The 21,357-nt window shown below is 40.1% G+C and overlaps 1 protein-coding gene across 1 annotated transcript in view; it reads right to left on the reverse strand.

Moving 5' to 3' along the window:
- The window catches only part of PHACTR1 (phosphatase and actin regulator 1), a 307,157-nt gene that overhangs the window by 263,673 nt on the left and 22,127 nt on the right, over positions 1 to 21,357 (reverse strand). The window contains exon 4 of the mRNA XM_075052412.1: positions 15,024 to 15,129. Coding sequence (XP_074908513.1) covers positions 15,024 to 15,129 — 106 coding nt within the window. The remainder of the gene's footprint in view (positions 1 to 15,023; positions 15,130 to 21,357) is intronic.

The raw sequence follows: 21,357 nt of genomic DNA on the forward strand, positions 1-21,357 counted from the left end.
ATTCCTTCCTCAGGTTCTGTGGTATTCTGTGGCTACTATTCAAATCACAAGCTCTTTATATCTTGTTTAGTAACAAGTGTACACTAACCAATAAGGAATGTCATCGTACCCCCTTCAGACCTGCTCCTGATGCTAAGGAAGGGAATTTGGCAGCCAACGGCACTGCTTTCATTCAGGCAGGATCAAGTTCCCTGGGGTTCCCTTGTTTGACTCTCTGCTTCTTCCATCTTCTACACATATATGCAGCTCTTCTTCTGTCCCATAAAGGATCACTCTGTGCTAGTATCTTATATGAGTATAATCACAAGTTATAAAAAAAACCAAGCAGCATTTATTAAATGAGCAAAGTTCATTTCCTTGAACACCGTGTTTCCTATTCTGCAATCTGCTGCATTTATTCATTTGTTCATTGATGCATATTTCATTATTTCGGAACAGGCTTCCTAGTCATTGTTTCAGACTAAGCTCCAAGCCAGTAAAACATTTAAGCAAGTGCAGGACAGAAATTTAGGAGTGTGGACAATCCTACTGAGAGCTGAAGCAGCTGCACTACCAACATCTGCCCCCGATGCGGACTAAGAATGAAATAGGAGAAAGTTCATTCTCTACCCCCAAACATCCATGAAACACAGTCTGTTTTTACAGTACTTAACAATCACACTTCTCCCCAGGAAAGGAGGTTGCACATTAATTGCCAGAAACTGTATGCCTAAAAATAAAGACGCAAAAAAAGAGTCTTACGATACTGATGAAGTGAGAAGAATCTCAGAGCTTTGAGCTAGATTCTTGACGGCAATAGAGAGTGCACTAAGAATAGCAAATGAGTAGGAGTAGTCAAGGCTGAAAAGTTTGTGAACTGCTTCGATTGCCAATTTCTTCATAGAAGCTCTTATTCAGGCTACCTGTTATGTGAGAAGGTTAAATATTTAGTGGAGTTTCAGTGCCTTGAAAGGTAGTTGGGAAATGTCTATTTTTGTTTTGCACACCATTCAGTGGAGTAGCCAAAACATCAGTAAGAACAGTATTTGTCTTAGATTTGTCGACAAAGAATTGCTCTGGCTATAGTAACTAAGTTAACAAAAGGACATAGGGACATGTTAGAGCTGAGGCCAAAAGACACCTGGAAAGTGTCTCCCTCCCCATGCATAGCAATGCACAGTTAGAGATGCATAACAGAAGAATTGAAAAACAAACAAAACCCTCCAAAACTCAACCTTCACTAGGCAGGTGAAAAAAGAATGCTTGGTTAGATGAGTCAAAGCCTATTCTGGCACAGCTCAACCTGAACCTGTTCTCCAGAAGAATATACGTATGATTCCAGAAACTGAATTAGAATAGTCAGCCAAATCCTTGACATGAGAAAGTCACCAAAATTTTTCATGAAACTCTGGAGTGAGCAAATCTCAGAACTGGCCCTAAGAACTTATGTAGGCCAGAAAGAACTACATCAGAGCTTCAAACTCTTGGCCTTTTTAAAGACAAACGAACTCTAATACTACGGGCACCAGGACTCTGACACTACCTAAAGTCCAGTGCCTCACCCTCTCTTCAGAAGGCACATTTTTACCTGACCAATGCATAAGAGTTGTTTTTGGATGTATCGAAGGGAGCTGGGATTCCATGGTGACAGGAGGTTTGGGGGAAAAAAAACCAACCAACCAAATGGACTTGATATAAAGAACCACGGCAATTGCATAAGTAAGATTACTAAGGAATCACTTGCTCTTTATAAGAAACAGGCATTTGTATATGCAGGGGCTGCAAAAATAAGCTTGCAAGGGCAGTTTACATATCTGTATTAACACTGTGGTCTTGAACAGCTCTTAGGTCAGTGGGAGTAATCACTTGATAGTCAGTAACTTTAGAAAAGCCATAGAATTGTTTTATTTTAAGACTAGTGCCCTTGCTCTAAACACCAGCAATTTTCTATCTGGAATAGATATCCTCCTCTTATATCCTTTTCTGTGGCTGAAATTTGCACTTGAAGCTAAATATATTATAATATTATGGCTATTTGAAGACCTTTGTGAAGATTCATCACCTTAGGACTGTCACACAGCATCACCCATGCTCTCTGAAAGCAAGTAAGTGCATTTTCTATGTTATTCTGTTTCACACAATCCAGGAATGAAGCATCACGTTGAGGGACCCAGACACTGTATGCCATACAGCTGACAGCTGAACAGAGCCTGTTCACCTGTTCTGAGATGTCAACAGAACAAAAGAAAGGTAATTTTGTGGGGATTATTATTTTAGATTGGCAGCATCAACAAAAGCTGGAGTAGGTGGGGATTTTACTTTCTTTTCATTCTGTCTGGGTCACTAGTTTACAGCTTTCTGCAGCCTTGCATTTGTGCACCAGTCCAAATTGCCTTCTGGTACTCTATTGAAAATGCTCAGTCAGAAGGGCTGTTTCCTCTCCCTTTCATGCTCTCACCTTTCCTTTATTTAAACAACTGATTCCCCTGTCCACAATAAACAAAATATTGCAAGAACTCAACAGGCTTGTAGACTTTCCAGCTGTACTTTTGCTCTGAACTGTGGTTACTTGGAAGCATGATGGCACCACTATAACGCTCAGACCTTCTGCTCCCAAAACATAAAATGATCTTTGGAGTGCAGGCACCTTAACACTTCACTGAGCAGCTCTCATTTCATGCCTGGCATAGCCTGGCTTCCAGGCTAGTTCTCCAGTCATTAAAGTCTTCATCATAGCAAGGCTGATACCTGGTCCTATGTTTAAAGAGAGTTAAATCATTTACATAAAAACCTGAGTACAATCAGAAGTACTGTATTAAACATCAGTCTCCTTACTCTTATCCTTACTGACAGCATTACAAGACAAGATTTAGTAACATATTCCTATATGAAGTTCCAAGGCTGTGAAACTGGACAACTGGCAAAAGTCTTATTGTTCCCAATGTAAACTTAAATTTCATTTCATCTTACTGCTAATATTTAAGTTCCTTTCTTGTCACCTAGAGACTTGCAGCACTGCCGCTGTGGGAGCCCATCATTTAACATTCCTCACAGAATTCATAGCAACAACTTGAGTCATCCCCATTCTGGTGACTCACTCCTGCCACTTGATATACATCTCTTTAATTTTAAGTCACACAAAATCATCTGAGTGACAGCCAGCAACAGCCCTATGATTTTCTGGCTTCTGCATCATTACATCTCTCTTCTTAGCACTTCTTAGCGCTCAGACGTCTTCACTATGAGAAAAATGTAATTTTAAAAAGTCATTTCTATTAACATTACCAAAAAAAAATACAGATCCTTTACATGCGTACAGAAAAAAAAAGCCTTTCCACCTGATGGTATCAAAGCACTGCATAAACACTCATGAAAGGTTCTCATTGTCATCATAAGGGATCTAAAGCTGATGCTTGCAATCAGTTTTCAGAGACCGACAACAACCTAAGCCCTGCAGGGGCACTTTAAAATATTGCAGAGGAGCATTGTAAGCTCGCCGCTTATGACAAGTCCTACTGCCTTCTTGTTTGATACCTTCAGGGCAAAACAGGGAAAGAAGTAAATATGTGGAACTGACATCTAAAATCCTTTACTTCCATGTCAGGGAGAGGGTAGCCCCTTCCCAACTTTCAGCACATACCAAAGGTATGTCAGCTCCTCAGCAGGAGTCTTCCAGCTCCTGACAAATAGCCAATGTCACTCCCCAGTTAGGCAGTCTCTGCTAAATCATAATTTTCAGCTTTTACAGTTTCACAGTTTGACTCAGGATTTCTCAAATTCCAGAAACAAACACAGAAATATTTAAATGAAACATTAAGGAATCATTTGCTTTTGGTCATTAGCTGGCACTGCACACTGTATTTGAATGCTATTGGGCATATTTTGTGATACATTTCAAAACAGGCTGGCAAGATGAGACTTTCAGTAGGAGGATGTTTCTACCTTTGGTCCTCTGGTCTTTCTCCTAGGCAAAAACAATAACTGATTTCAATGGACAGTTTATCCTTTCCAGGGATTTTTCCCTTAGCTTAAGATTGTCATAAGAACACAGTAAGCCTAAGTCTTTCTCTTGCTGCTCAAATCTAAAGAGTGATGGTGATGTTTGGGACTGGGGAGCTAATGGTTCCTATTTTTAAGTTATTAAGCCTATTATCCAGAGAACTCCCAAAAGTTTCCCATAGTCCTCTCATGGTTGTTTTCACTATGGTGTTAAAAGACAAATTTAACGAAGTGCAATATGGGCAATGGTGCAAGGCTAACACTTGCATGTACAAGCAATGAAAAACATGCTATCAGACATTTGCTTGGCTTTATGACCTAAAAACAGACTTGAGGGGAGATTATCATTTTCAAATGCCAGCAAGTTTGGGTCAGAACATATCTGTGTGCATGTGTAAGAAGGAAGAGACGTGCCCAGAGAAAGAAAAAGCAAGAGGTGAGGAAGAAGAGAGGGATAGTTTATAGCCATAGTTTTCAAACTGGCAGTTCCCATATCATTAGGAGAGCACTAATTACTTCACATACTCCTTCAATGGCTCTAAAACTGCAGAATACTCTTGTGTGTGTAGCCAGAAGCCATTACACCCATCACTGGCAGTATCTGGGCAAACTGAGTTTAGGGACCTCTGCCAATGGCGAATGGAATGGATGTTTCTTATCCTTTCCTTTCTTGCCCTCAACAGAGAGGAGGAAGCCATACACAACGTTGTAGGAGGCCCCTCTGCACATACAAGCACAAGCTTTGGTCTTCTGCTCAGTCTCCACACCATGGCAGCCACAAAAGCCCCACAATATCTTTTAAGTACTGAAGTTTTACCACCAGTTAAATCCTCCACACTGAGTCACCTGGAAAGACAGAATACCAAACAGCCTTTTTTCTTCAGCTGCCTGAAGCTTGGGGGAAAAAAAAGACTGAGTAATACCTGGCTTGCTAATAATTATTAAAAATGTGTTAGAAAAGTTTATACTATGCTATTTCCTACAGGTTTTTAATTTCAATCACTTTGCAGGCCAGAGAATGTATAAAAAGACCGTAACAACCTCAAAGTTCACTCAGGCAAGTGACCTGCCTTCAGGAGGCACCTTGTCCAGCTGGAGTGAAAGAACAATGCTCACGGAGACAGTTTTTAAAAGCACTGGGAACACATGTCCCACCGTACTTTGGCACTGAAAAGGAGCTAGGTTGATCAATTACTTCTATTCTGGACAGCACGTCTGCAGTGCATTTTCTAAACAACATCAAATCAGCTTTCCCAATTGTACAAGTCCAAATGCATATGAATAAAAACACTACTTATATAAAAACTTAATTATTTTTTTTAAAATCCTCTAACCTTACAACTCTGACAAACTGAGGAATAGTTCCTATCACACCTTCTTTGGAGGATTTTCTAAAGCACTAATCATTGACCTAGCTGACACTACTGAAGTCAACAAAAGTTTTGTATGGCAGGCTCATGCCTACCATTGAAAACCATGAATTTGAAAACCCATCCCTCAAGTAATATAAAGAAAGTAATGGTATACATTCAACAGCACATGGCTACAATAAAGAATACCCAGAGGCCAAAATTATGGTTGGATGGATACTGTAAAACATATGGAAGTGACAGTTCAGCAAGCAAATGAAATGATAAATGCTTTAAGAGCTGATTTTCAGGATTTCCATTGCATGGTTACTCTCTTAACTTGTATTTACACAGAAGAAATTGTTATGATGGTTGAAATCCTGCTGCTGAAATCCTTATCCAAGTTGCTTTTACAGGCCAGAACACCCACAATTAACTGAAGTGAGGACTGTTGCAAGAGCACTCCTTGGGTCTCAGTTCACTGCAATACTTAAGTACAGACAAGCTTTTAAGCTCACATTTAAGACTTTTGTTGCCTTAAGTAGCACAGACAGAGTCAATGGTTAAAAGCAGCAAAATTATCCGAGTGAGGATATGGCTGTACTGGTATAAAAGCTGAAAGTACAGTTTGTTTCAGTTTGGGGAACCAATGTTTTTACAGCAATAACAGTGTCCCACTATATGATTCATGCTTTTACATATGTTTAGCTAAACAAATGCATACAAACAAAGAAAACCATACACCTTTACCCACCGTAATGCTGCTAGTAGCACTTCTGAAATACAGAAGAGCTCAAAGTTCTCAACCAGGCAAAGAATGCACAGGTCAACCCTCCAACAAGCTACATGAGCAGAGAGTTGGACACAATGATCTCTTCGAAGCTCTTCCTAGTCCTGTTTAATGATTCTTTTTTGATGCACACAAGCCTGAACTTTGTTGATGCTGACAACTCTTTGAAATGTGATGTCAGAGCAGCCACACTTATGTTGTTAATCCTCCTTCCTGAATGGTAAGAAGGGAGAGTGTGCAAGGGCATTTGCCTTCTTCCCTCACCTGTTTAATAATAAGCAAGTCATCATAACCAAAAAAATCATAGAGAAGTAAGGGGAGAAGGCAATAACCTATTCTAGGAAAGTAAGAGATGTTGCGTCATTCCTCAAGGAACTACATTAAGAAAGTAACGAGAGACTTAATCTCTCTTCCACACTACAACAACTGCTTACTGTGTCCTTGACTCCACTGTGAAGTTTAACCTTAAGCACAGGCTTAACTAAACAGAAGGCCTTCAAGTAAGTTTGAGATATTTTTTGCAGAGTACAAGATGGAGACTCACTGAGTAATACCCACAACATATGGCAAGTATTTGAAACCAGTACTATTTCTATTAGACATAGATCAGCAATAATTGACAAAGGCTACATTTAGTAGTGCAAGTCATACAGCATGGCTTACTATTGTCATCAGAAATCTTCTATTTTCATCTGCTGCACTATATTACTACCCATAAGATTAGATAAAGGTATGACTTCTATTTAAGTCTGCTTTCTTAATGTACCAGTTTTACTTTAGATCTGCATGACTCAGTTGACTGTATTCAAATTGCACCCTTTGGGCATAATTCTCTTGAAAACAATACAATTGCATAAAGGACACATTTGACTACTACTGCCCAATCCTCATCAGGCAGTCAGGTAAAACACAGCTAGAGGGAAAAAACTCCCAAAAAAATCAGTGATGTTGCAACACATTCAAATTACCACATGTGCCTAATACAGATCCTACATCCAATTCTGCCAGACAAAGAGAAGAAGGTTCTGTATATGACCTAGTTAAATTAAAGCAATAAATATTCCTAAATACCTCTGGTGCCAACAATAGCTTATGGAGGAAGCAGTTAATTTTCTGTCCTTCCTATATATCCTGGGGCTGATTCTGCCTTTAGTTGCACCAATGTAAAAGTGTATTATGTTCAACCAATTTAGTTTTAATCATTCTACACCATACCCTACCCCAAAAGCCAGAATCTTGTCACTTTTTCTTCCTACGGGAAGGTACATCAACAACAAACAACTGATGCTCTGAAGAGAGAATAGGGCAGTTCTGCTTCTCCCTGCGGCTTTAGGTGTGGTTCCACAGCAAGGCAATCCAATTTAAATCCAAGTTGATATGGGATTTTTCCCTCCTAGCTGTAAATGCCTGTGCCACTGTAGCTATGTGGAGAGCTGGTCCAGACAGCTGATTTGGCCAAAACCTTTTTTTTGCTGGGGCCTATTCTTTTACTAGATGGTTTTCTGGACAAGTGCTAGTTCCAGATGAAGTGAGGAAATAGGTGGACATGGCCAAGGATGGGACAGATAATGGCGGTTCACAGGCAGATTAGCCTAAACCACCATGAAACTATTCCTTTACACATGAGTAACTCCCAGGTTTTCAAGCGTGAAACAATTAAATGGTGTTTGACCACAGAAGGCAATTGTGTTTTGGAAACCTTCCTTCCACAATCTGCAAGGCTCTGTTCCACAGCCATCGCCCTCTCTCAAATAACAGCCTTTATCAGATGCAAGCTTTTGGTCAGAGTACATCTTAAACCACAAATTGCTTTCATTTTCAGTTAATCGGCACTCTAAGTCAAAGGCTTTTCATTACAGCTTCATCCTATTTTGGTTATTCTGCTTTCTCCCCCATGTAGTAATGGAAGATCTTATGGTTCTAAAATTTTCATAAATTTTAATCAAGCTATGAAAGAGCAAAGTAGTATTTTCCCAGATTAGAAGCCGTATGGGGAAACCAACTTCACACAAGTTAATTTTCTGAAAGTATAGAAAAATCATTCGTAAAGCTAGCCAGCTTTGAGCTTTCCATGTCAGTTAAAAATACCTAAGTCTCATGCCCAGTGATGGAGTGCAGCAAAGTGCTTTTGTAACACCATAATGAAAAAAGACACCACAAGAGTAGCTGCTTCCATCACCAAGAAGCTTTCAAAATATCTGGAAGTCAGACAGTTGGCAGAGGGAGAAGAGATCAAGTCCAGAAACTGATAACATTGGACTGCAAAGCATGTTGTTTTGATGAATCCAGAGCTGCCCAAGGCCTGCAAAACACAAGCTGACTGAAGAGATTTAACAGCTTTAACTGTCTAAGCAAACTCCTTTGATCAAGTACATTTCCAAAGCATGAAATCCCTGCCACTTCAACAAAAAATTAAGGTGTTTCTCTGCACAAAGGCTGGGATTCTGCAGGAAGAACGCCAATGAACCGTTTGGGAAATGGTGACCTCTCTGCTGACCATGGAGGCAGCCTCAGTGTTATTTTTCAGCTTCCATTGCTGGATCTTTTCCTTAGACATCAGGAACACTACTTTATTCACATTTATCTTCTTAAAAAAGAATTTGTTTTGAACCTTTGTATCTAGATTTGTGTTTACAGTGCTGGCAGCTGTAGGAGAAATACCTACACTGAGAAAAGCATCTTGAAGAAGACACTGGGGTAAATCAATACCTGGGGACATTCCTCCCCTCCAGAACCTCCTTCCTGACAGACACCATGTAAAAGCACATAGCGCTAGATCTAAATTTGTGTGAATAAAAAATGAAAAAAAAACCCATGAGCAGTTTATGAATCAGTTCAAATCTTATGCCAATAGCATGTCTGCCCATCCTATTAAATCTTGTTCAAAGGTTGCTTCTCAGGCTTATGCTTGGAAATGTACTGAAATTACAGCTGTGTGCTGCATTTGCTTGCAAACACAAACCAACCTCCTTGGTTTGTTCAGAAAAGAAAATCTTGATTAAAATAAACCCAAAACTGGTTAAATTAAAATTTTCAGCATAGTATATGAAATACTTTTAAAATGTATTGGTTTAGGAAGAAAGGAACCAATTTAAGTGTATTCTCTTAGGCAAGAGGGAAACCATCTGATAGGAAGAGACTCAAGTATAAATAAAGCACAACTGATTTGTAGCAATTAAAATAACAGCCAAAATTTAAGCTCTAGTCAGCATTTGAGTGCTTTTTATTTGAGCTTCCACATGGAAAGAATTTGAATCTAAAGGGTGGTGAGTTTTTCTTGGGGATTTTTTTGGTGGTGGTGGTGGGCTTTTTTTGTTTTATGGTTTGTTGGTTGGTTTTGAGATTTCCAGTAACCAAACAAAGAAACTTCTAGGAAATTTTACAAGTTGTTTTATTGAAAAGGTATAAAAATGCAACTACATTCATCATTACCCAGCAACTGGAGAAGTTAAAGGACAATGGAAAAGAACAGCAAAGTTACTCGAAAAAGCACGGAAACTCTTCTCAAGCTTCAGTGAGAACTGAACCAATGAGAGCAAACATGATACAGATGGCTGATGTGAAACAACTCTGAGATATATCTTAAAAACAGGACAACAATAAGCTCACATTCATCTACGGTCAGGAAAAAGCATCACAGCTGACATTCACCATAGGTGAACTAGAGCTAGATGCAGCACCACTGGTGACTTAAGACGGCATAGTACAGTTTTGGTAGAAGAGACACAGGATACCTAAGGAACATTTACTTTATCGTCTCCTTTCCCCTCCACCAACCTGTAGTCTACCTCAGGATTACCTATAGACTGAGTTACCTTGAAAACTGAACTCTAAAAAGCACCTGAAGGGAGAAAAGTGAGGGATGCATAGAAACCAGCTGTATTCTATATTCTTTTAGATTAAGAAAAAAATAAAGAGAAGGATTCAAAGACATCCTTGGAGGTCCAACAAGCACTACAAAATAAATATAAAGAAATATAAGTATCTAAGGCACTCAACACTCATTTCACAAGAGATGCATTTATTTTTTCTTTAGACAACTGGCTCATAAAATAGTACCATGCTTCAGGAAGCCACACAAGGACATCACATCAATTTTTAAATGACTACAGGCAAATTTATGTTTTGCCACATGGAAAGTTTTGTCAGAAAATACTCGGGTTGATATTTTCAGAGCTTACTGTCAGTATGAATTATCAGCAATACACACTACCACAAATGTTCAGTTACACTAAATATATGACTAATTTCTTATTTGATTGAATGGCCACACAGGCATTCCTTAATACTGGATTTGCTACACCTACAACAGATGGTGGTACCTAACTATTGTTTGCATGTGGTAACTTAGGAAAGTATTTCTTTTTAGAAAAGAGGTCTTGTAAAGAGAAGTAGGTTTCCCTTTCTGATCTCTATAACAGTTCTCCAAAAACGATGCTCTCTTCCACTGCAGACACATCCAGGTCTGATTAATTCTACACAATCAAAATGATGAAATAGAGGGTACCTGGCTTTAGTACTGATTTCCAGAATCTGGCCCTCAGAAAGAAGAAGAATTTCCTGACAGTTCACGTCCTTATTGCACTTTAAGTAAACCAATCCAAACAAAACCAAACCCCACAATAACAAAAAGGGAGGAAACCCTTCCACACTCTACAGGGGTAACTCAAGCTCCTGCCACGATGCAAGGCTGAAACATTGCAGCCCTGTCTACCAAGGGCCTTTCAGTAGAAACCCTGACCAGGTGGAGCAATGTCTCAACAACTGTCTCTGTTAAAAACTACAATTAAGGCTGGAAAAGGCATTTCAAGATTAGGGTCACAGATTGCAGGGGGGGCTGCAGGTGTGGGTGAATGTATGAATGAGGGCATGTTTTTTCACATACTCAGGATACACTTGTACAGCAAACCAGCAGATTAAGTCCCAGTTTTAAGAGATTCTGTGTTTCTTTTGTCTGGTTGAATACTACTATCCCATGCCAATGGAGTGGAATCCAACATTAGATATCTTATGAAGCAGCAACAAAAGAAAAGCATGAAATTAATAAAGTACAGGGATGGTTAGTGGTGATACTTTACGAAGTAGTAAATACACATACGAAACAGCACAATGTTTTTGTTTTAGCTGAACGATATACCACCAAAACCAAAAGAAACCCCAAAGGCCAACATTCCCTTACCTACAAATGAATGCAGCATACCCCTAACCCTTCAAGGTTTTTTTAAGCTGCTGCTTAGGGCAAATGCTCATACTTCATTCACAAGGCTGTTGAAATACAGATAAAGCTAGCACTCTTTAATTGGCAACCCTACTGGCCTGAGAGATGGTGAACTATGACTGGTTTGAACCTCCAATTTCTCACCCCTCACTTCAGATTATCCTTGATCAAATCATCAAAACCTCAATCTATGTATGCAGACTAGAGCTCTCCTAGAAGGTCACTGATTTCTGTGGTAAGAAGAATTAACAAGTTGTTCTGACCCTGTTGTTACAGTGACCTCTTCCAGCACAACAGCACCTGAATGGCCGTGATTGGGGTCTTCACCATGCCAGCTTTCACGCCTTAGCCTCCAGGCAAAGCAGCTGAGAGATGGCAGAGCAACATGAATCCCCATAAGCAGTAGCTGAGAACTAGCAAGTAGAAAGAACAGCACAGGGCTGGCCAGGAATTAGTATTCAAATGCAATACAGCGAATTTAAATCATGTTCATAAAGATCACTTCCTGGACTTTCAGTCACTCTACTTGCCAAGAGGAAGAAACAACTCCCTGGAGACTACTTAAGAACTGCACTTAGAAGAGAGCCAGGGCAGGATCCTGCTGATGCCAAAGTCCATGGGGCTCAGAAGGGCCACTGATATGCACTGGACAGTATCTATACCAGGCTGCAAAATGCATGACCTTCATCCTCTTTCAGCTTCCAGTACAACTGATGCATTGCTATCCCCCATACCAGATTACTCAGTAAAAGCCCAACCAGATCTATTGACTGTCTCACTCACTAACAAATCTTACCCACAGACCAGCAAGGCAGAGGGTGGAAAAAACCCAGATAATTTTAACACGAGGGCTTACATTATTTACATCTCCTTCTCACTGGGTTTACATCAGCTTAGCTCACAGGCGTTCCTTTTCATTGACACAGATCTAAACAAGAAAGGAAGTATTGGTGCTTTTCAGACAAATATTGAGGGACAAATATTCTTGTGTCTTCAAGGGATAACTCCTCAATGGCAGCAGCACAGAATGGCATCACAGCAGGGAAGCCCTGAAGGGCAGATTTCTTCCCTGACACATGAGTAGAGCACGGCTGGCGTTGAGACACAGAAGTGACATTAATGCTCCTTGGGCTAGACATCTACCCTGGCTGGACACACATCCCAGCAGGAGGACAACTGCTCAGCGGGGTCCAGACTGACCACATGGGCAAAACAGGTCTTCCCATATCCATGAAGCAGAAAGACGAAACAGTGGCCTTCTGCTCTGGGAGGCACATTGCTAAGTGCCCTTCCCTCCCACCTTCCCAAAACCCAGACAGCAGTACATCTGAGTTGGGTTTCAAGGCAGAGGTTGGTTCTGTAGCCCCTTCTCACCTGTGTAGCTCCACTGAAATAAACAGGGCTGCTCAAGCAAGTAGCTGCTACTCAGAACCTGTTACCTTTGGACTCAGCATAAAGCTTCAAACTTTGAGGATTACCAGTTTTGTGGTGATTCATGTAACAAACCAGTCTGTGCAGTAGTGATAGAAAAATTCCACCTTTATCTTTTTTTTTTTAAAAAGAATACAGCAGTAAAGCAAGCAAAAAGCCCTCAGTGTGTATTCTTAGCTCTAGACGAGAGCCTTCTTCCCTTCCTTCCTCCCCACAAGTTTGTTGTTTGGTTTTTTTTTAATGTTCACATTGCATTAAACCAAGGTAACTGTAAATTACAAATATGGTGGTAACAAGTTAATATTTTTTTCTTCTTTTTGTTACTGTACTGAGTCTTTAGAAGCTAAGTTGTTCTATGAACACCACAGCAGGAGCACACTCAAAACTTAGAAGGCAGACAAAAAGAAACACAGAATAAAAACAAGCTTGTAATTTATTGATTACTGATAATTACTTTAGTTTAGAATCTGTCATATTTCTTTAGATGGAATATCACTCTACCCTCCACATCCCACCACTAATTCTAGTCTTTCTGTGAAAAAGAAGGTCCTTAGTAGGAAGGCAAAGCTTGGCCCTTCAGTTTCACCTTCATCTTTTTCCAGAGTGCAGAATATTTGTGACAACATTTGGCTTTTTCATTTCTTGGCACTTAAGCTTCTAGTACTAGGCCCCCTGCTACCCCATTAACTGCCAGATAATGTATCATCTGACAATCATTACTATTTTAAAGAAAACCTGCTGGAATCCTGACCTCCACTATCTCATTTTATTTTTTTATAATAAATATAGCTTTGGAAGTGCATTAATATTTGGAGCCTAAAAGCTTTGCAAGCATGGTTTGAACAGTGAATACATTTCATATTTCATAGCTTGGGTTTTTCATCAAATCCTTCAGGGGCACAACCATTTGGGCTAGATTCCTCCCTCATTTCTCCCAAGTCCTTCTATCCACAAAGTCCACGTCCCAGTAGCCATCCCAGTTCAGATCCATGGCAGTGAACGGACAAGAAGTGGATGTGAACAACCCATGACTGTCACACTTTCTGCTGTTTTTCTTTCAAATTCTGCCAAACAAACCAACAGTGGCCATGCTGAAAACCCCAAGACATTAGCACGCTTCCATAAAAGCATGCAATTAATAAAACTACATGCAAGTCACCCAGTGAAGAGCGATGATGAATTAGGGAGTAAATTTAAAAGGCCATACACCAAAGTAAGCTCTCTGCCACACTAAAGCCAGAAGAGATTTTCTAAGTACTGGGTAGCAAACCCAACTCAAAGCAACCAACCATCTGTCGGGAGAACAACAATTCACTAGCCTTGCATTTATTTCATATAAGCTTCTTGTTTGGCACTTACTTATTTTTTGACATCACATGGGTCACATTATTCTGAAAAATCAGAACCAGTGAAAACTGAATTCATCACTACCACCACTGCCTGGTAAGACTGGTCTAGGAGAACCCAAACCTTGCACACACTCCCATACAGGTTTAAACTTTGATGCTTTTGATATGCCCTGTGAAATGGACCCACCTGCTAGCTGTTGCATCTATTTCTCTTGCTTCCCTCTACAAATACAGAAGACCCAATGTTTTAAAGATGTGAATCAACAACGAAGTAATCACCCTGCACTCCAAATGATGAAAATGAAACTGTTTCCATGACTTCCATGAACAGAGATTATGTTCATCTGTTATTTCTATGACCTTCCGATGAGTACGACCAATGTTTTCTGCAACAATTAAAGAACTGCGAGTCACAAACCCCTGAATTGGCCATCCTTTAGACACTACACAGAACAAGAGCTCAAGGCCTCAAACAAGACCTCAGAACAGATTCAGTGCATCAGTTCCTCTGTATGAACAGAGGATCCATCTAACTCAGCATCGTCTAGTAGTATTTCAATATAGTCAATTAATACTTACCTGCTAGCACCTCTAGGATGAGAAACACAGGAAAGTTGTCCTTTTTTCACCTCACTGGTGCACTAGTGTACTAATACAACAAAGTATATAGCATATCAATGTCCTCATCAGCCCAGAAAAGTCTCCTTCTAGTGCAGGCACCATGAGGTCAGCTGCAAACTACTTTCCAGAGGGCATCCTGAGGACAGTTGTAAGGCTGGGGTGGGTAGCTTGCCCTGGGATATAGTTTTTCCTAGATAGAAATATGTATGTTTCTAGGATGTGTCAGATTGGCCAGGCATGCTCTGTGGAGATGCTCTTTGAAAGCAGAGAAAAGTACACAGACTTACAAGGATCCAGGGACAGGCTTATACTGCTGTTCTGACTGGGTTGCTTCAGATCTGGAAATCCCTGGCAAATGTTTGGCAGACTTGGATTTTTTTCCCCACAGAGAAACTGTGTTAGGGCAGAAACCACAAGCAGCCCAGCATATCTGGCAACCATAAACCTGTCCAACTCAAGAGGTGTTATGAGTCTGTGTGGGCCAGCAGCCCAAGCAGGCTGGAAGAGGCTATGCAAAGGTTAATGGTATACTGTTATTGGGGACCTGGGGAACACTCCTGTGTTCCTAAAACTAGGTGCATCCCCTAGGTACATCCCAGCTATGTATGAGGGTGCACATCAGACACATGCATCTGTGGCCCTGATTTCCAAAAACGTTGGTCTAGCAAACCCAATTTGGCCCAGTCAAAACTAAGTGTGGAAGCAGGGAAAGCACAAGGCTCTAAAGAACTGCAAGGAGTGAGAGCAGCAAGAACCACTATTTCAGCTGATGTGGTGAAGTCTTCCCCTTCCTCTCCAATGCCCGTTCCCTGCACTCTCCTGGGCATGGGTACAGCCTGGTTTTGAACATGATATGTCACAGAATTGCAAACAGTTCTGAAGAGGTGTGCCAGAACGTTGGGGTCTGTGCTGTGCCTCCTGAGACAATGCAAGTGTCCTAATGGGAATATATGAGAAGAACCTCATCTGCCGCGCTTCCTGCCAAGGCTTTTTTTGGGGCCTGGTGCTGGTTTACTATCTCTTTTCTGAAACAAACACAAAAAAAAGAGAAGGTACTGAAATTATGATCTCCACAGAGTAGATTTTCATTTGCAACTTAGTGACCATTTCAGGAACACACTTCTGATGTTTGATGATGAACCTAGATGCATCAATGCTTTCCTGAACTGGGTCCGTCCACAGTCACAATAAGCCAAAACAGGAGGTGGCTAGGGAAGTCAGTATCATTGTGAGACAGCAGTTCTTTCTTTTCCATGGTTAATTACAGAACTGTAATAGAATATGTATTTATTTATGTGAAGGAGGATGCTGTAATGGTAATCTATCAGAAGCTGTGTTATCTGTGTAATAGAAGCTCACTTTGCAGCAAATTTAAATACTAACCACACTGATCATCACACTAAAGCTCCTGTAAGACATATTTCATTATCTTCCTCAAAGGGCATTTCAAATATCATGCAGCAATTCTACCTTACAGATAGACTAATTAAATATAGCCATCTAGTTACCGTTGTATTAGTGAACCTTAATTACCCTGCAATCCTTTAAAGGTTGTTTTGGGAGGCTCACTCTGATACAGTGTAAAAAGTAAGCAGAGTTTCAGATAAGTATTTCCCACCCACTGGGGACTAAAAATCCTATTATGTAAGTGGGCCTTTGGATAACCACATAATTTAAATGAACAGGAAATCAGTCAGACCTATTTTTCTGAACATTTTTCATTTGTTTTCAAGCCACTCTGAACTACTCCAAAACTGCATTAAAAGGAAACTCATTTGCTCATATTTTTTATTCTTTTCCTGAGGGGAGAGGGAGGAGAAAGAAGCCTGAAAGAATTAACAAAAGCACTGTTTTTACTTAGTTATGAAGCTACCAGAAAGGGTTTCCAAGGTGAGGTGTGCATTATAACAAACATATTCTCATAATACTTACAGGGCAAATAATGCAAGTGCAGTGACAAGATACTACAATGACATAAGAAGCTTCTCTGCACGAGATGTGTGCTTAATCCTTTGCTCTGAGGCCAATGTAGTTTCAAGGTGCTGTTGAGTCAGGAGATAAAGGGTTGAAGAAGAACCTTTACTGGCTTTTATAGTCACTTCTTTAGCCAATATGAAGAACAATACAGAGAAGCTCTGCTACAAATAACGGCTAGTTCTCCAATATCAAAAGAAAGATGACTGCGATACAGACTTCAGAAGGGAGGACAAGTCCTTCAGAGAGAGCATCCCCCTTACCACACAGAATGGCACAGAATTAAGGAAGGGGATTCCTAAGGGAAAAGCATCACAGGACTTTGTCAGAAGAAAGAGGTTAGCACCCAAGGTTTTAGTTTACAGATGAGAATAAAAACTTTTAAGGATATGCATAAATACCTGTGCAGTTTTGCTACAAGGTACAAAAGATCTAGCAAGAAAAAAATATCTTCGGCTCATATAAAACACTCCGTGCAGAGACAGTTATAGAAACTGTTTTGGTAATTTCTACTGGAAGTGAGATATTAAATTAAAAAAAATATAGTCCTCTAAAACCCAATAAGCAGGAAAAAAAACCTAGCACATTCAATTCTAGCACAGAGGAACATCTTTCTTCAGTCCAACAATCTTCTTTTCAGGGAAAGAAACACATCTTACTGATTGAATCCACTTTGGCCATTCTCCCCCCGACTCCACACATACCAGTTCTTCCCAGAAAATGTCTTGATCCCTCCCAAAATTTGGAGAGGGAAAATTGCTAGCAAATACAATTATTAAGCTCACTTATTAACGCCACTGTGATTGGAGAAAGACACAATACGGGTACTCTTTCTACCACTCTAATCCTTTCTTTCTGTATGATTTCTAGGTCTTCTGAGCTTCCTCCCCATGGAAAGGACATACATGGAGGTTGGAGATGACTTATCCTGGAGTCTTCAAGGCACGCTTGAAGACAGGGGAAGGACAACAGATACGTTCTTGCGTTCATTGAATGACATATTAGTTACGGAGCCACATTGTGAGCAGCAGCAATAATACCCCTCCGCCCAATAAAACAAAAAGATGAGGGGCACCTTCATGTACAATCCTGGATCTAAGATAGCAACACCAGCTGAACCAAAATATGAAAGTTGATCTAAGCTACTGAGAATACCTTCTTAAGATCGAACCTACATTTCCTTGCTTAATTCACTTTAAAACTCTGCCTTAAATTCAGTGTAAAATTCTAAAAGGGGTAAAACACTCTGTTCCCAAAAGCAAACCATGCACAACACACCTTTCAACAAGGGAAGTTGGATGTACACTAGTGGCTATGGTACATTAAAGCTCTATTGCACACATAAAGTTAATCCCATAGTTTCACACAAGTGAACAAAGACGACCAAATGTGTTCCAATGTAGTGACAAAAAGTTATATGGGAGGTCAGATGTTTTGAGTGATGTTTTGCTAAAACAGCTCTGGATTTTACTATGGCTAATACTGTCACCATGTCCACTTCCTCAGTATATCTCTCTATCTCTTGCTGACAATAATCTTTTTCTGTTACTAGCATTAAGAAAAGCCAAGTGCCTCCTTATTCACTACACTGATATATAGCTGATACAATGTTTTATTTTAGCAGACAGAGGGAAGAAAGAACTTCTAAAGCAGGATATATGTCCAAAAAGATAAGCAAGCAGGTCCTACATTTTTCTCCCTTTCAACACTAGGCACTATAAATTGCAGTTGGCTACAAATACCAGTAAGCATTGCCAAAAGCCACAGAGAGAAATGTAACCTGAAGGAGCTATGATGAAGGAAGGAACACCTATCACCGCTCCTGACCTGCCTACCAGCCACTGACTTGGGTAATTGAAAGAACAAGTGCACATCTTTCGTAGCGATCCCTCTGCTGCCCACTTTAAGCCTTTTAAATTCATGCTGGTTAACAGATGGTCCCTGCATGCTCCTAAGGCTGCTGACACATATCTTTAGGTATCTATACAGCCACTTAGGTGGGTACCTGCTAAAGTCATGTTTCTGCTGCCTAGGGCAGCATTGACTGCCAACAGCTAAGTTTAGTAAGTCCTGCCATTTTTTAATGACATCACATGCCCTACGTTGCCTTAATCTTGGTGACTCTTTCCCCCTGGTTTCCTATTATTATGTCATGAAGCCCATTAACAAAAAGCTATATTCCATCTGTGTAATGATACTTCCCAACCAAACATTTTTGCCACTTTCCCCTTGGGTCTCCTTTAACACTGACAGAGCTGTTACATGCACTGCTTGCAGAGGGGAAAGCTTGCAAGGTTAGACCCCAAGGTTATTCAGCGATGCCTATCTTGTTCTCTTTTAAAAATAAAAAATATTTATAAATTAATTTGTCCCAAAAATTATTGTTTCAAGCAATGTTACCAAATTTATCTCACAGAATGGTTTGCTCTTCTGAGCCTTGAGATGAGACTAAATAACAAATCCAGCCTCATTGATTTATTTTTGCCTTATAATTACAGGCTATTATTTAACCAGTTATTAGTTAACCCCAGTTAATTTTTTATTATTAGCTTTGAAATGCTCCAAGATTTTGCCATGCTTCCACACAGAGAAAATTAAAATGATCAATTGCTTTCCATTTATATTTTGGCTATTTCAACCTAGTAAGTAATTGTGATAATTTTGAAACAAACTTTTGAAGTTGAAAAACGTTCATCACAACTGTGAAATCTAAAAAGAGCCTTCATGTGTACTGTAAGTCATAAGGAATGATGAACAAAGAAGGCGATAAGAAAAAAATAAAATTGTTCATGAATGAATGAACATGCCAAATTGCTTTAAACATAAACAATGACTACTCATTAGCAGCTTAGTGCAGTTTATTCCTAACTCTCCACCTCAGTATTTTCAATAAACCACCTTTACCCACAAGAACCTGAAGAGGACTCACTAAGCAGAGAGCTGGAGCGATCATTGCTCTGGGGAATGATTGCCTTAATTGGGTGCATGGAAGCACTGTGTATATTACATAGCTCTTTATCAGAGGTCCTAAAGATATAGGGTGATCATTTAAAGCCATAGTTCCCAACTTACAGCTTTAAATGCTGGTATGGCAACTCTCCCAACCCAGCAGGGACAGCCTTTAAGAAACTGCAGGCCAACATATTGCTGCTGCCAGCATACGTAGCCCTGATAAACGCAGGAGAATGGAAAAGGCGGCAGGAAAAGAGAGATGCCAACAACAACAACGAAACCCCACAGAAGGCAGAAGCTGAGAGCATCACATGAGATATTCAACTACAGACCTCTTCACCAGCAGCCCGCACAACATGACCTTTACGCCCACACGCTCCCGCAACTGAGGCTGAGCATGGGGAAGAGCCACTCTCCTCCAAACATCACAGATGCCTCGTGCATCAAGCATAGCCACAGCAAGGTCTCGGCATTTGTTTCCAGCACTTCTTTAGTACCAGAAAACAGAGAATTAAGCAGAAGAAAAAAGCTATGGATGAAAACTCTACTCTCATGACCTCAGCAAGGAAAACAATGGACCATTACAGATGGCTAACGGGAGCAATCTCTTTCTCAAAGAATACTGCAATATAACTATTAATTTCTCCTTTCATCCTAACTGGAGGCATACTTTCTGATCTGAGAAAGATTCCTATGGCTTAGTGCAAAGCTGTAGCAAAATGGGACTAGCTTGAGACAGCCTCTTAATTTAAGGCTGTTTCTGATGGCTTAACACTGTTGCAACACTTGACTGACTTTTAGGTTTTTTGACTGACTGAGGGAACATAGGAACTTTTTTCCCAAGGACATGCACCCCAGTCAGTTCTCAAATCTAACCATCAGTAGACTCCTTACCCTTTTATCCACCGAACAGACATAAGGACACACAGGCAGACAAGTGCCACACTCAAAACAGGTCCTGCCCAATTTGGGGCATCAAGCTTGCATCAGGCTTTAACTATTTCCAACACTCTGGCAAAGAACTACATTTAGCCTTTATGAAATCTCCCCTCCATTTTAATAATGCATCAAGTATTTAATTTGCTTATAAACTATTAACCAGATGTCTGTCTGTCCAAGTACTGTAAGCATTAACCATAAAAATTATACTGCACCATAAATTATGCATAGCAAGGATTTTCTGATTAACTGAAATATGCACTGCAGTTGTTACCCATCATAGTTAAAATGGCATGTGTCCATACAGTATATCAGCATGTAAACACTTGTCACGTACTTCCCCTATCTTACGTACTTCATAACCAGAATGAAACCACGGTGAGTCTGGAGTGCAGAAGAAACACAGGCATTTAATTTTTCAACTCTGCCTCCCTATTTTCTTGCTGAATTTGCTACTCATTTAAATTCTTCTTTGGACATCATCTTCATTGTGTTTCCTATAGATTGAATTGTACTTTCAAGATATAAAAATTATTACAAAGTCTGCAGTAACAGCAATAATTATCTTCTTTCAAATATTCAGTAATACCGGCTCCACAACAAAACCTAGGGAAGGCAGCCATGTACTGAGGGTCAAGCTATAGCCTCAGCATATCAGTATAAAACAAGACCACCAGTGCATTCTAAACAAAGGCAACAGAACTGCATGATTATAAATGGCTATTGCATGATTATAAATAATTTTAGCCTAAAAGT

Source organism: Buteo buteo, chromosome 20 (genome assembly GCF_964188355.1).
Source record: "Buteo buteo chromosome 20, bButBut1.hap1.1, whole genome shotgun sequence".
Classification (NCBI taxonomy): domain Eukaryota; kingdom Metazoa; phylum Chordata; class Aves; order Accipitriformes; family Accipitridae; genus Buteo; species Buteo buteo.